The sequence below is a fragment of the Plectropomus leopardus genome, chromosome 9 (genome assembly GCF_026936395.1).
Source record: "Plectropomus leopardus strain MGB_pleo_1.0 chromosome 9, ASM2693639v1, whole genome shotgun sequence".
NCBI lineage: Eukaryota > Metazoa > Chordata > Actinopteri > Perciformes > Serranidae > Plectropomus > Plectropomus leopardus.
This window is the reverse complement of record NC_142184.1, coordinates 25,415,894-25,430,467: the sequence shown is the minus strand read 5'-3', so window position 1 is coordinate 25,430,467 and position 14,574 is coordinate 25,415,894. Positions and strand designations below refer to the sequence as shown.

General features: G+C 37.9%; 1 protein-coding gene across 3 annotated transcripts; it reads right to left on the bottom strand.

Moving 5' to 3' along the window:
- Positions 1-1,178: 1,178 nt before the first annotated feature.
- Positions 1,179-11,798, bottom strand: rprd1b (regulation of nuclear pre-mRNA domain containing 1B). Of its 3 annotated transcripts, none has more exons than XM_042492535.2 (8): positions 11,713-11,798; positions 11,083-11,304; positions 8,190-8,319; positions 7,117-7,250; positions 6,028-6,146; positions 5,683-5,809; positions 4,356-4,531; positions 1,179-1,957 (listed from the first exon to the last, which is right to left on the bottom strand). In XM_042492535.2, exons 2-8 carry the CDS (start codon positions 11,231-11,233, stop codon positions 1,808-1,810), a joined length of 987 nt encoding a protein of 328 aa, XP_042348469.1. In that variant the 5' UTR covers positions 11,234-11,304; positions 11,713-11,798; the 3' UTR covers positions 1,179-1,807. The 3 variants fall into 3 exon arrangements, with proteins under 3 accessions (XP_042348469.1, XP_042348468.1, XP_087938474.1); XM_042492534.2 differs by having other exon boundaries at positions 11,465-11,790; XM_088082348.1 differs by having other exon boundaries at positions 11,083-11,790.
- Positions 11,799-14,574: the final 2,776 nt, after the last annotated feature.

Below are 14,574 nucleotides of genomic sequence, written 5' to 3'. Positions count from 1 at the left end.
GATGCTCCTAAATACTAAACACTGGACATCATTCTTCCTGGCATTAATATCCCTATTAAGGGGTTTGTAATGTTGTTTGTCTCCTCATTTATGAACCTGAGAAAGGGGTGCAGAGTTTAATGTTTTGGCCCCTGCTTTTTAGAAAAATCTTTACTGAACATCTTCACACTAGCAGGACTGGGCAATATGTATGACTTATAATTGATCATTTTTATATCACTGTAGAAATTAATATTGTGACTAACTAATTACAGTATCCCTAAATACTTGAGAATGTAGCTGGAATTTATAGTTCAAGTCCATTGAACATTACATCTAATTAGAGTTTGTTTAAATGCCAAAACACGTCTTGATATTTAGTTCCATATTGCCCAGATCTACACACATTAAAACTTAATGACCTTTGATACTTTTTATTTTTTCAAACCTTTTTGCCCTCTTGTACAAAAGGTTTTTAAATATTTTTAAGTTTTAGGGTTTGATACAATTAAAGACCAGGGACCAGATGTATAGGCGATGCATATGCATTAAAAAAAAACAAAACACCTCTATCACCTCTTCCCACACATAAACTGGTATGGAAAAAATGGAAAAATGTGTAGCGAGAAGCTGCAGAACACATCACGCATTCTTCAGAACAGATATACACACGGTTTTAGCTGAGATAGCTGCTGGTGATATGAAGAGCATTATACATGAGATGAGAGATGTACCTTATGATAAAATGTTTCAGGTTTTTTGCCAACTTTATTGATCATGTTATTTTTGCAGGCTGAGCAGCATTGTGTAAAATGTTGATCTTAGGCGCATTTATAAACTTCATTTGTGATTTTTTACTATTTATCATTCTGTTTAGTTACATCTGAGCCATAATTTTCAAGTAAGTAATCGTTTAATTTGTACTGAATTGTGGCACACCTTTAAGACACAGTTTTATACATCTGGCCCCTGTTAGTTTGTTGTAAAGCAAACATTGTTTTGAATTGTTTTCTCAAACTTTGAAGATTTATTTTGTAAAACTTAGACCTTCTCTAGTACGCAATTATTACATCATTACCAACTCAGAGGACAAAACCTACTCAATAACTATCCAGTTGCAGCGTTACTGAAATGAGCATGCTGAGTAGCAGCTGTTGATGATGTGTTCATGATGCAACAAAAAAGCAACGTACACTGAATCCAATATGATATCTTCTATAATTTTACACACACATCAAAACCACCTATCGGTCAATAAAAAGTCACCAACTGAAAACCAAAAAACTAAAACTAGTAAATGGTACGTCCTCTTCACAGTGTTGTCACAACCTCTGAGTTTTGTGAGAGCGGCCCAGCTTTGCTCACTGAATCCACAATATACCACACAGAAAGACACTTTGATTGACACCTCCTGACAGCCAACATTTATGTCTGTCTAGGCCTTGCTTCTTTACCCCCCACCCCCTCCCTTCCTAGATCATTTCCAGCATTAAAAAATAAAATAAAAACAAACAGGAAACATACTTGTTCCAAGCTGGTGGATTGGAATCCTTGTCGATCAAGCAAGTGCTGGAAAAATCCAGGCTGGCAGAGTCTCTGTTCTCCTCTGCAGAGAGGTTTGATTCTTGCTTCTAATGTCCATCCCTCCCTCCTCTCCTATAGGTTCGGAGTTAGCAGGTGAGCTGGCTGCCGGGAGAGGTTCGACCACGTGTCCTCTGGCTGGAGACACAGCTGGAAGTGTTGTGTGAATCAAACATGGAGCTGGGTTTGGGTGGGGTGGGGTGGGGAGGGGCATGGGGGTAGTTTGTCTAAGCAGAGACAAGACCTCTCAGTCGGTGGAGAAGAGGTCTCCGGCCGAGGGGAGCGGGGCCAGACCCCCGGTCACGTTGGGCAAGAGGGAGAGGTCGGGGAGACTCTGGATGTGGGATTTCAGCTCTTTCCTAACTTGGGTCACCCTCGCCAGTTTCTGCTTATACTCCTGCAGAGGACAAGATGATACAGCACAACTATGAGCTTTGAATTATGAGTTATTCACAAAATACAAGCTTTGCAATATTCTTTCAAAATGTCTTGTGACTGAAACTTTCTGGCATGTTTGTCTGTGATCGTTTATCACTGTATGTGGTTTTGAAAGATAATGAAGGTGCATTACAATATGTCGGCCTTACACCAAATGACTTTTTTAACGTTTTCAGTCGCACACAAATTTCCAATTTCAGACTGGAATCATGAGAGTTTTGGCCCGCTTCTGTAATCTTGATCCTTTAATGTAAGGTGATAAGAAAACTCAGCCCAAGCTTTCTTAAGTCAGTCTTTTTCTCATCTTGACATTCTGACAAAATCAAATATGTTTAATATTTTGTAAGTTTCAGTCTTGACTCATTAAAATACTGAAGCTTAATGATGTGAATATTGTCAACCCATAGCTGAGCTCTCTTCTACGCCAAACAAGAAGAGATAAGTTGGTGGAGATGTGGAGTGAACGATAGTCTGCGTTAAACTCGGCATGTTTCTTATCCATCAGACGGCACTTATTGTAGTGAGTAATCTTCATTTCTGAAATGGTCCGCCTCTAATTGCTACATTCTCCTGCCACTAAACAGAGCAGCTAAACAAAAAAGGCCGGTGTAAATGTGAATTCTGAACACAAATACAGTTTCTCTTTATCATTGTGTTGATGCCAAATTCACAAGAACACAGTCAACATATGTCACCTTTGTCTGGTATTTCCATCGATAAGAGTTTTTGCAGATATAGTAGAAGGCATTGTTAATGTGACATATTTCTTAAAGGGAGTTGGTTTAATTTTTTCCACTAGGAGCAGGGTGGGAAATAATCTCAAAAGTTATCTAGTTGCAGTCCTACAAATAGTGATTTTTGCAAGATCCCTAGTCTTTGCAAAATTTCATACTGTGTGACTCAAAACTCAGATTGTCTTTGGATGTGAGAGGGTCAGGCTGTAGTCTTTTAAAAGTCTGTTCAATGTATTTTTTTTAAAAAACGGAAATGTTAAGTGTCTATTATAAAAATGTGCTTTCCTCTCAGGCATCTTGGTTGTATACATAATAACACTGTTTGTATGATTACATTGAAACAAATAAAAAACGTAAAATATAAAAAAAAAATAAAAGTCTGTCCAAAGTGTTCAAGTGTATGTTTGGGATTAATTGCTTAGTTTTGATGATCATTACTGTGAGTTGTTACATTTTGCTTAAAGCATTTCTGGAAACTAGGAGCATGTACAGGCAAGGAAAACATGCAGTCACATGATCAGACAAGCTGTAAATGAGCTAAATTACTCGCACCACTCAATTTGATTGTAAAACAGAGTGGATGCAACTGAAATGTAAAAGATGATCCCTGATTTCACAAGGAGACTGTGAAAACTATAGTAAGGTACAGTATGTAAAAGGTAAGTGAGTCAGTGAACTGTGGCTGATTTTACGACATCCTGCTGTTTGGTCTGACTGCTCAGGTTTCTTTTCCTGTCTGACTTCTTTTCAGTAAGGTCGCCATTACTCAACATGCCGGCAATAAAGGAATTATGGCCACAAATATGAAAATATTAAATAGTCCCAAATTTGTAATAAACCAGAATTAAATCAGGTTGACTGCTATTCACCTCTGTTTCCATTAGTTTTTGTCCTCCATGCTGACAACTGAGCCATCACATTCAAAATTATGAAAACTCGGCGGTAAAAACTGTTAGAGTTACAGTTTGTGAGAGCGAGCGCTTGCACAATTATATATTCAAATACAAGCTGCAAATGGATTTCAACATAAATTTCACATCAAGTGCACAAATTTCAAAGAGGCAAAGATATGCCTACACTCAGATTTTTGCTGTTGTAATTACAGATTGACTGTCTGATTAATGCCAAAGAGAGAGATCACTTCTCATCAGAAGGGCAGCTGATTAAAACACTTTTAAAGGTGTAATATATGAAAAGCAGTAACAACTTTTTGCTTTTAAACATACAGTGGAATAATGGCATCCCGAGCAGAGAATCAAATCAAAGTCTCTCTGTTTGTGCTGTAATCAAAGCTCTTCTGTTGTTCATTTTGGTAGACAGTCCGGCCGTGTGTGGATGTTAGTGCAAGTCGATCCCTTTATGTCCCACTGGCTACTAATCGCAGCTGCTCTGCACTGCCCTCATACCGCCATATGCAAGCAATCCCAGCCCAGATTAAGTAGATTTAAGCAGGCTGGGTTTTTTTTTTGGAAATTAAAGTGTGCTTTTATATTTATTTAAAAGTAACTTGCAGTAAGTATTCATTAGTGCTGGATAAACTATCACAAACAGACTGGGATGGAGATCTTTGTTTGGTTTTATGGTATGTTGTTGACGGTTATGTTTGTGTATGTGGTGCCTTGCCTCCAGTTTCTTCTCTCTCTCCATGAGCGCCTCCTTCTGGCTGCCGATGTATTCAGTCAGCATGCGAGCCAGCTGCCTACGATCCTCCAGCTCCGCAGCCAGTCGTCCGTTGTACTCCGCCAGCAGCAAACATGCTTCGTCCACCGTCTTCGACAGCTTGTCTGCTGCCTCCTTGTCTACATTGGTGCCATACTTAGTTAGGGTCACAAACATGACATTTATTTCCCCTTTCTTTATGTACTTTCCACATATGAATCTATTTTTTCTATGATACATTTTGCGTCAACTTTAATTTAGTACTGTGCATTTTCTATAAGACCAATATGTGTGATCTTATGATTCTGTGTTAATAAATGTAAAAATATTGTAACTACTATAAGTAGACACAATGTGCATCTTATCACGTACAAGATATTGCTGTAAACCTAATTAAATAAACTGATTAAAATTACTGACTATAAGAAGCTTATTTCTGGAAACTCCTGAGTTTTACCATTGTTAACTGTTTACATTTTACTTACAACAGTGTATGCACTGTTTTATACTCATGGTTCCTCACAGCTCGTCTTATTTGACTTTCTATTATAATCTTCACCAGACGTAAGCCTGGAGGATATGAAGCGTTTGGTTGTGTGAGTGTGTAATGGTAAATGGACCTGCACTTGTATAGCACCTTTCTAGTCTTCTTCCCAATTAAAAACAAGTTTATACTACAGAGTCACATTCACCAGGTATGCACCATTTTACCATGCCGATGTACATCTGCCGTGCACCACATAGCCACTACGATCCATAAACAAGTCATGGGAGATTGATAAGACAGAGAAGTGATGAATGTTACTCAGGCTTACATAAGATCTTATTGTCAACATTGCTGTCCGTGCAGGCCATCATTTGTCACCACCAAAAACTACCATGGCCTTTGCCCTGTAGGCCAATATTGTTGTTTGTTTTGTCAGCTGACACTTATGTGGTTGCTGCCACTGACTAATCGATTATACGCCATTGCATTTTAAGCGGTGCATCCGCACGTTAAAACGGAGGCACACATTCATAAACCTGTGACCAAGGCTACCATACAAGCTACCACCTGCTACTCACTTTAGACCTTCACACTCACTCACTCAAGCAATTTAGTGTTAAGTTTCTTGTTCAGGAATACTTGGGCAAGATACTAAAATGTTATAGATGTGTGTCTGTCTGTCAGTCTGCAGCTTATCTCATATTCTACTGGACTACGAACCTCTCGTGGTTGCTGTGATTGATAATTGCTGAAAATCCTGTTTTTTGCCTGTTTAAACAAATAAGCTGAGTTCTCAAGTCTTACCAGTGATTTTCTCCAGCAAGGAAACATCCTGGACTTCCTGCGGCAACGAGGCGATCTTCTGACGTACTGCCGCATCGCCGGAGGCAGCATTCTCCAAGTCCTGTAGGGCCTTCACCAGCTCCTCTGTCTGAAAGTGTGTGTCAGGGTGTGTTTTAAAAGGAATAGAGGGGAAGAGTTTAAAGGAGACGAGGAGGCGACCACGTAACAGGTACAAAAGAGGGTGAGGAACAAGAGCAAAAAGAACAAAGAGAAACAAGTGAAATGCAGAAAAAAAAACATTTTACTGATGAAGGAGTATATTTTTTTTGTATTTTGTGCCATCCAAGTGAAATATTGGCCTCCTACCAGCTGAGTTGCAGACATGTCTGTGCTGTGAGGCGAGGTGTGGCTTCTGTAGTCGTCGTCTTCGTCATCTTCATCTTCCTGGATCTTCTGATAGCTTCTTTTCACAGCCTTCCTCTCCTCTGCAAAGTCAAGTTTACAGACCGGAGCAGAGAAACACGCATATATTATCAACATCACTGAATTATTTAGTAAAAAACCTACATGTTTACACGAGATGAGACAACAGTATAGTGCATCTTCACATCACCCATAACTGAATGCAAATGTTTGCCCTTTATGATATTTTGAGTGTCAAATAAAATTCCACTTGTGTTCCCTTTTTTGCCATATTGTCAGAAACAGAGGCAAAATTATGGTAAATGGCAGTTAAGTCATCCTTCAGTTTATTTTTTAAGTTAAGTAATCAATGCTCCCTAATCCACCTGTGACAAAAGCAGAAAAGTCAGTATTGTCTATGTGTCACACCAGATGTGAGTAAACACTGTTTTACAGCTTCAAGGGCTTCTCTGCTATAATGTGTGTTATCGATCAGTATAAAATTTTTGCCAAACAGATATTACTATTATTAGTATTTATTTATCTATTTTACTTACTATTTTTACTACTTTTATTTTATCTGGGGGGGGGGGGTGTAATGTCCAGTATTATTGTCATATAATTTCTTCAAATCCAAGTTAAAAATATAAAAAAATAGATAATGTTTAGAGGGAGCTTATTAGTGATGGATTCACCTCATAAACAAAGACATACTTCGTTTTCCAAAAATACTACATCAACTGCTTTTAATAATAAAAAGTATCAGTATCAATATCAGTGATCCTGGCCCTAGTTTCACCTCTAAGGACCGAAACATTGTGCATTTAAATAAAGATTATTTCAAACAGAAGGACTGTGTGTGGTAATTATCCTCTCCCACCTATGAATATTTTACTCCTATGTGCCTGCCTACACGTTGTTGAAGGTGTGAATGAGCCACGTTCTACTTGGTATCGGATCAAAACCAAAATTGGTGGTATCATCCACTGAGAGTAAATGCTATTCATAAGCATGTACTGACGTGACAAACAAATGATCTAACAGTCATCTAACCGGAGGGCCTGGGGCTGTTGGAGTCCTCTATCGCCAGTTTGAGCTGCTGAATGAAGTCTCCTCTGTAGAGGCTCCTCTCCTTCCAAATGTTCAGCAGTCTCTCCATGTGCTTTTTACAGCCCTCGTCTGCCTCACTGCAGGGGGACAACAGAGTGAAGGAGAGGAAGAAGAGGGAGAAAAAGACTGAGATGGCACACACCTTCAAATCACATGTTCATATCTTGTATTGACTTGTGTCCCTGGATAACACATTCGAATGGCTCATGGTGCTCTCTCTATGAAGGCATGTGAGAACTTCTGGATCAGTATGTGTAGCTTACAATTGTGTGATTACATAGACATGAATAACCCTTTTATGTGGCTTATCCCTGTTTTGATTATATTCTATATGGTGTTTGTGTGAGCACAGAGCAATGAATTGTCCCTGTGCACATCCCAGTTTTTTTTGGAGTGGTCCAGTTAGCATATGGTAGTATATCATCATGTATAAAATAATGAAAAAATGTCACAGTATATTATGCCATCAAAAATCATATAAAGATGTCATAGTATAACATAACATCAAATATTATGAAAATGCCATAGTATTGTATGCCATCGAACATTATTTACTGTAACTTCCTGCTTTTCTTTTTCTAATCTTCTAGATGTTTTTGCCATTTCTGTGTTGGATAAATTCAGCTACGTTTTAGTCGGATAAACAGCTGAGACAACAAATAGTCACGTTTTGGTTTTAGTTTGGTGGTCGACCAACCTCTGATTGGGTTCTGACTTGGGTGGGTTAAAGAGATAATGATGACATTTTTGTTTTAGGATGAAATTTTGCCTTTAAATATGATCCCCATTGGTAAATTCTTTTGTAGGAAACAATTAGTAAAAAAAACAACAACCTTCACCTTTGGAGGCATTACAAGAAGATGATAATAAATGATAATTGATGACAAATGAGTTCTCAAAAAGTTTAAAGCAGGAAGTGTGCCATCTATCTATAGACACACACATGCCTATTACACCGACCATTATTTGTATTATTATTTCTGTCTGAAAGCATGTAGCGGTCACATCATATCTACCTGGCAACGTGGGAGCAGGCATCGACGAGGACAGTCTCAAAGTCTTTGGTGAACTCAGGTCCTTTCTTCTTGCTGTTCTGGATGACATCGTTGGCCAAGTACAGGAACGTCAGCTTCCTAGAGCTTTTAGCTGGAGAACACATAAAATCATGATATGACATAAAAACACAAAAAAACTTCTATACTCTAAATATCAATCTGTGATGGTCAATGCAAGTTTAATTTATCATTACACGTAGTTTTCTTTAACATACCTGCCTACTTTACTTCAGCACCCAATTGCCCACATTCAGCAGAATTTCAGTCGCCACAAGACTTATTCATTACTTTGACTGTTATTTATATTCTGTTTTTTTCCTCTCACAATCCCAATTACAAAAAGGTCGGGTAACTGCATAAACCATAAATGAAACAGAATGCAATGATTTGCAGATTTGTTTTGACTTATATTCAATTGAATACAATCTAAAAACAAGATGTTCATTGTTCAAACAGATAAACTTTGTTATTTTTGCATAAATAAACACTCATTATGATGAGTGACAGGGACATGTTTAGCACTGTGTAACATCACCTTTTTTTAAAACAAGACTCAGTAAGAAGTTGGTAACTGAGGACACTGTTTGTTTATTTTTAAGTAATATTCTTTCCCGTTTTTTATTAAATCTTAATTTGATGCCTGCAGCCCATTTCAAAAAAGTTGGAACAGGAGCATGAACGACTGGTAAAGTTGTGAAATGCTCAAAAACACCAGTTTGGAAGATATCTTAGGTAAACAGGCTCATTGGTAACTGGTAAGAGTATCATATTTGGGTATGAAAGAGGCATCCTCTAAAGGCTCAGTTGTTTTCAAGCAAGGATGGCATGAGGTCCTTGAAGAACTGATTGGGAAAACATGAGGATCAAGGCTGAAAACAAGCAATAAACGGCCATGACATTTGACCCCTCAGGAATCACTGCGTTAAAAACCGACATGACCGTACAGTGATTATTACTACATGAGCTCAAGAACACTTTGGAGAATCATTGTCAGTAAACACAGCTCATCACTGCAAATGCAAATTAAAACACTGCCATGTAAAGTGAAGGCGAGATCAACAACATACAGACACGCTAAGAGGGACTGAAACAAAATGGAAAAGTGTGCTGTGGTCTGACGAGCGCACATTTCCGATTGTTTTTGAAAACCATGACAGTTGTGTCCTCCGGGCTAAAGAGGAAAAGGACCACCTAGACCGTTACAGCTCAAAGTTCAAGGCCAGCATCTGTGATGGTATGGGAGCATATTAGTGCCCATTGCATCATGGGTATAACACGTGAAAGTACCGTGAAAGCTGAAAGATTCATACAGGTTTCGTTGCAACATATGCTGCCGCCTGGATGATTGAGCGACTAAAGTCATATATCAAGCAAGAATGGGAAAGAATTTCGATTCAAAAACAAAGAGTGTCCTCAGTTACCAAATGCTCACTAGGTCGTAACAGATTTTTAAATCCTTATAATGTTTTTATTTACGATGCATTTTACACAGTGTGGATTTGGGGTTGTATTATTATTTGCTCAGCCCTTCTCTTTCTTCTTTACCAACTGAAGATACACATTCATACACATACACATGGGTGCCCTACAAAACCACCTTTAGTACAGTAACAACAATCAATTTTCAGATCTACGACAGCAAATATATATATATATATATATATATATATATATACACCGGATCATTTTGCCTATATTGCCATTTCTGTCTACCCCCCTGAATGTTTTATATGTCACAATTATGATTCTTTGCAACAATACATTTTTAAAAGTAATAAAACATAAAATCATGTGTCTGCAAATTTTGTGATTTTATGTATAAATGTTTTTGATAGGCTGAATGATTTAGAGTTCCTTTATTGAAAAAAACCTACTTCTTTAAATAAATAAACAACTTAAAAACCCCATTGGGTCAGCTGGAAAATGCATCACCACAGAGCTGAAAACAGGGCTGTTTTCCTGACGCCATGAAAAGTTGAGTTTTTAGACACAGACAAACAAAGTGATCTTATAGAGTATGATGCACTGTTGTAGGTTAAACCACCAACAGTTCATAAAGGAGTCAAAATATCTGAACTTTAAACACCTACAGCAGTTAAAGGCAACATCACATTAATGCAGCATATTGATCTAAAAACATAATTTAGTATATAATAAGTCCATCGGGGACAATTTTCCTGCAGAACTTTTAACTTCAATAGTAGCTATATTTTAAGCAAATACTGCTGATCGTACTAGGGGTCAAGAGATTATCGGCCTGGTCAATTATCAGGGCCAATATCTGAGCGTGTTACACTCAACCAACACGGACCAACGGATTTCAACCAACACAGGAAAGGCAGTCTGCAACACATGCAAAGAAAGCGTCAACATGGGAGGAATTATTTTTTATTATTATTATTATTTACTGAACTTATTTTTTATTAAAGTTGCTGGGAACTTGCTATATATGATGTGAAACGTTTCAGTTTTTATAAAACATCTGCTAAAGGCATTTAAACAAAGTTTTGTGTTAGAGTTCGTTATATTCCTAATTTCAAAATTCTTCTATTGTAAATGCATATCGGTTCCAAATATCGGTTACTGGTCCCATTCAGCACTAAAAATGACTAACAGCCCAGAATAACCAACATCGGTCGACCTCTACATCGTACTTCGTGCATTACTTAAGTAGAGTTTTGAATGCATGACTTGTTCTTGTAGTGGTGTTAAGTTCAATGTGGTGTTGCAACTGTTATCCACATCAAACATCTGTGTGCACGTTAACCTCCTGTTTCTTTAGTTTTGGTAGCACAAAATCCACACGAAACATCAACATTGTTTGCAGCAGACAGTCAGCGGTGACAGCTCTCACCTTTCTTCAGCTCTCTGTGCCACACTTTGACGATGAGGGCTGAGTGTTTGCGGTGGTGGATGATCCACAGAGACAGAGTCTGGACGCTTTGCTGCGAGCTGCTCAGCTCCGTCAGCTTCTTCTCCAGGGCCGACTCGGAGAAGGACGACATGCCGGTGACAGTGTGTGTTTCCCCCGTGACCCGACGGACCCCGACCCGCTCTGGAGCGACTGAGCTCCGACCTAGTTTGGAAAAACTCGCAATGTCATCAAAACTGAAGTTGGGGTGTCGCTAACTTGCAGACATGCAGCGTCTAATCTCCCGCTCCACCCGACGTTACGTTTCTAAAGTTATATTAACTCTTTCTCTTACTGAACTATCGTCCAAATCTACTGAACAAACCTGATAGGTGTGAGCTGGTTTATCAGCTGCTGTTTCCTCACTGTCGGTACTGTTTGTTTACAGCTACAGCTAACGCTAGCTAGCCGAGCTAAGCAGCCATCTGCAACGCAGAGCAGCCCCGAGCTAACCGCGCGCTTTAACACGAAAACCTAAAAAAAAACGGGCTTCTGTTATACTCATGCAAAGTGTGTCTTCGGTACGCCAACAGATGAAACCAAAAGCTGCTACAGGGTGACGGTGAGACTCACAGTTTGGCTTTGTTTGTCTAATCGGGAAGATTTCTTCGAAAAAATGGCAGCTTGCACTTTCACCTCGGCGTGTGCGTCGCACAGTAGTGACGTAAGCAGAACCCGAATCTCAGTTATGGATCTATTATAAATCAGCCCCCATGATCAGCCCCTGGACCACATGGATGTAATCTTAAAGCTAAAAAAAATCAATAAAAAAAAATTCTAAAAAAACTTAAAAATACATTCATGGTACACAAACACACACATACACACTAAGTAAATATGGCATAATAATAGACTATATAATTACAATGCAAGTCTCCTCTCAATATAAATCTCTTTTGGAGATCTGATTAGAATTTAATCCCCCACCCCACCCCACTTCTATTAGTTTTTGATTGAAATATGTAATGGATCTAGACAGCCGAAGATCTAAGAAATTCCTAACTTCAAGTTAAATTGAAAAAATAGTTTTAGTTATTTGTCTTGAAACTGGAACAGATTCATGTGTGAGCTCACTTTTACTTTTTTCTCCAGAAGCAGTTAAAACATTTTTTTTTAAATGGACAATGAGTATATTGCAATTATATTACAATAAATATAGCCTATTAAATTAAACCAAAAATGATCTTAAGATCACACTTTAGAAGTTGCAGTTCGCACAGGGGAAAGGTACCAGGGAATTTAATCAAAATAGAAAAGGAGAATAGAAACGCATTAAAAACAAGCACATATTTTTAAAAGGACCATTATGGAATTACAGAAAAGTAGAACAATAGAAACATAAACTTTGTGGCACATATTGTGTTTCATTACTTACCTCAGTTTACTCTTTGACATGTCATAACAGGAGAGTCAATGTCATTTATGCCTGAATTCCAAATTTAAATGTCTTATGGGCCTGGCACTGTAATGCTGGCTTTGTTACATGGCTTAAATGGAGAGGATCCATTGTTATTGTTGATGCTCACACATGTGTAAACTGTGAAATGATGACAAAGTAAGAGTGATTGCTGAAGCTTTTATTTTATATCAAAGTGTCTGTTGTATATTGAACTCTTCTATGTGCAGACTTCAGTGTTGCAACTATGATTTTTCTGTTATTTTATTTACTTTTTAAAACTTAAACCAATCATTGTTACATGTTTCTGATTTACTGTTTCAGCTATTTATTCGGGTACTCATAAAGACAAATTCAGTAGTTAATCTGAATGTGTTTTGTGGAAACATCCTGAAAATATATAAATAAATAAATAAATAAATGTAATGAGCTGTTTGATTTGCGTGTGTGAATAGAAATTTTCATAAAAACTACCAAACACTTTTGTTGACAATAAGAAACCTTGAACAATGCAAATATTTACACTCAAATCTTTGTGTTTGTTCAGGCTTGAAAATTTACATGTCCATTTGCCTCCACAATACTGTGGTTGACAAAATGCACAATAATCCTGTCAAAACATGGGGTTTGGGTCCTGTACGCAGGTGAGGATCAGGCAAATTGTATGTTAGTACAACCGGTGTGTTTAACAAAATGAGCCTCAAATATCAACCAAAATGCAAATTCAGCTACACCTGCACAAACCTTTCTTCTGACGGACATTTTAACTAAACAGGAAAAACATGAGGATATCTTATAACATTAATTAAAGAAGTATTTTCCTTATTAGTTCCCAGGTAAACCTTGCCACTGAGCCAGCATGGACAACAGATGTTCTTCACATCAGATGCTTTTGACTTTGCCACAGTAGAAAAATTGCAGGTGAAATAAATTTAAATTCTGTACTTTTCCTACTATGACAAAAAATCTGCTGTGAAAAAGACTTTTTGTCCAGGAATTCTGAAGTTGCATTTGATTATACCACTGCTATCTAGCTTGGATTGATCAAAAGGGCCTACTGGTTGTTAGTGGACCCCCTCGCCTTCACCTGCAGAATGTCATTTGAAGGGACATGAATCAACCAAGGAGAGACTCAAAATAACCTCAAAGAAACGTAAAACAACAATAAGGAGATCCTCAAGTCAAAATGAGATAAAGGTCATTAAAGTTACTATAAAAGTAACCATCAATGTTGTTTGCCCACAATACTTTTTATTTGTATATAAAGTGTTTTTGCAAGACAAACTCATAATCAACAGATGGAAAAAAATGTCCTTTTTATGAATTATTTAAGCAGGTCACATGGGCATTAAAATAGATTTTACATAAGAGACCTTTTTGTCAAATATTTGCCCTGAAGAAGGTCTAAAAAGTCAAACTTTTTGAATAAATCCTTGCATTAATGTTCAGAGTCTGTCTTTCTCAAGATTGTATGTTTTTGGTCTTCTTAAATCGACACATTGTGTTATGGGTGATCTTCTCAAAAATATAACAAGAGAGACCTGGCAAACAAAATAAAACAGCATCATGTTCTTATCCAGATGAACTACACATAGGAATATTTTATTTCTTCATTAACCAAGAGTGCTATTTTGATCATCTTTTAAAACTGACTATTATAAGGCGAGAGTTTCTGCTCAGCATACATTTTCAAACCACTTTAATAAACTGAAACAGCAGCTTTATGATTGATAGATCTGCACTGAGTCACAAACTGTCTCTTTGCTCTGGTTACATTTGTATGTCACTTGTCAAAGATTGATGGAAAAACACCGGTTTCCCTTCATGGCTTATTACGCTTATGCAATTCATTGGATTGCATGGAGTCTCTACAGTCACACAAACAAATCTGACATGCAAACACAAGTCACCCAACCAACAATTCCCGGAAGGATGCAAATCTGATCCTCTCATCCCTTCCTCTATCAGTCCACACGTTCATAACCAGGCCTCGAGCCGTTCTGCAGACCACACTGAGCTTCCACAGCTGCAGAGTGCAT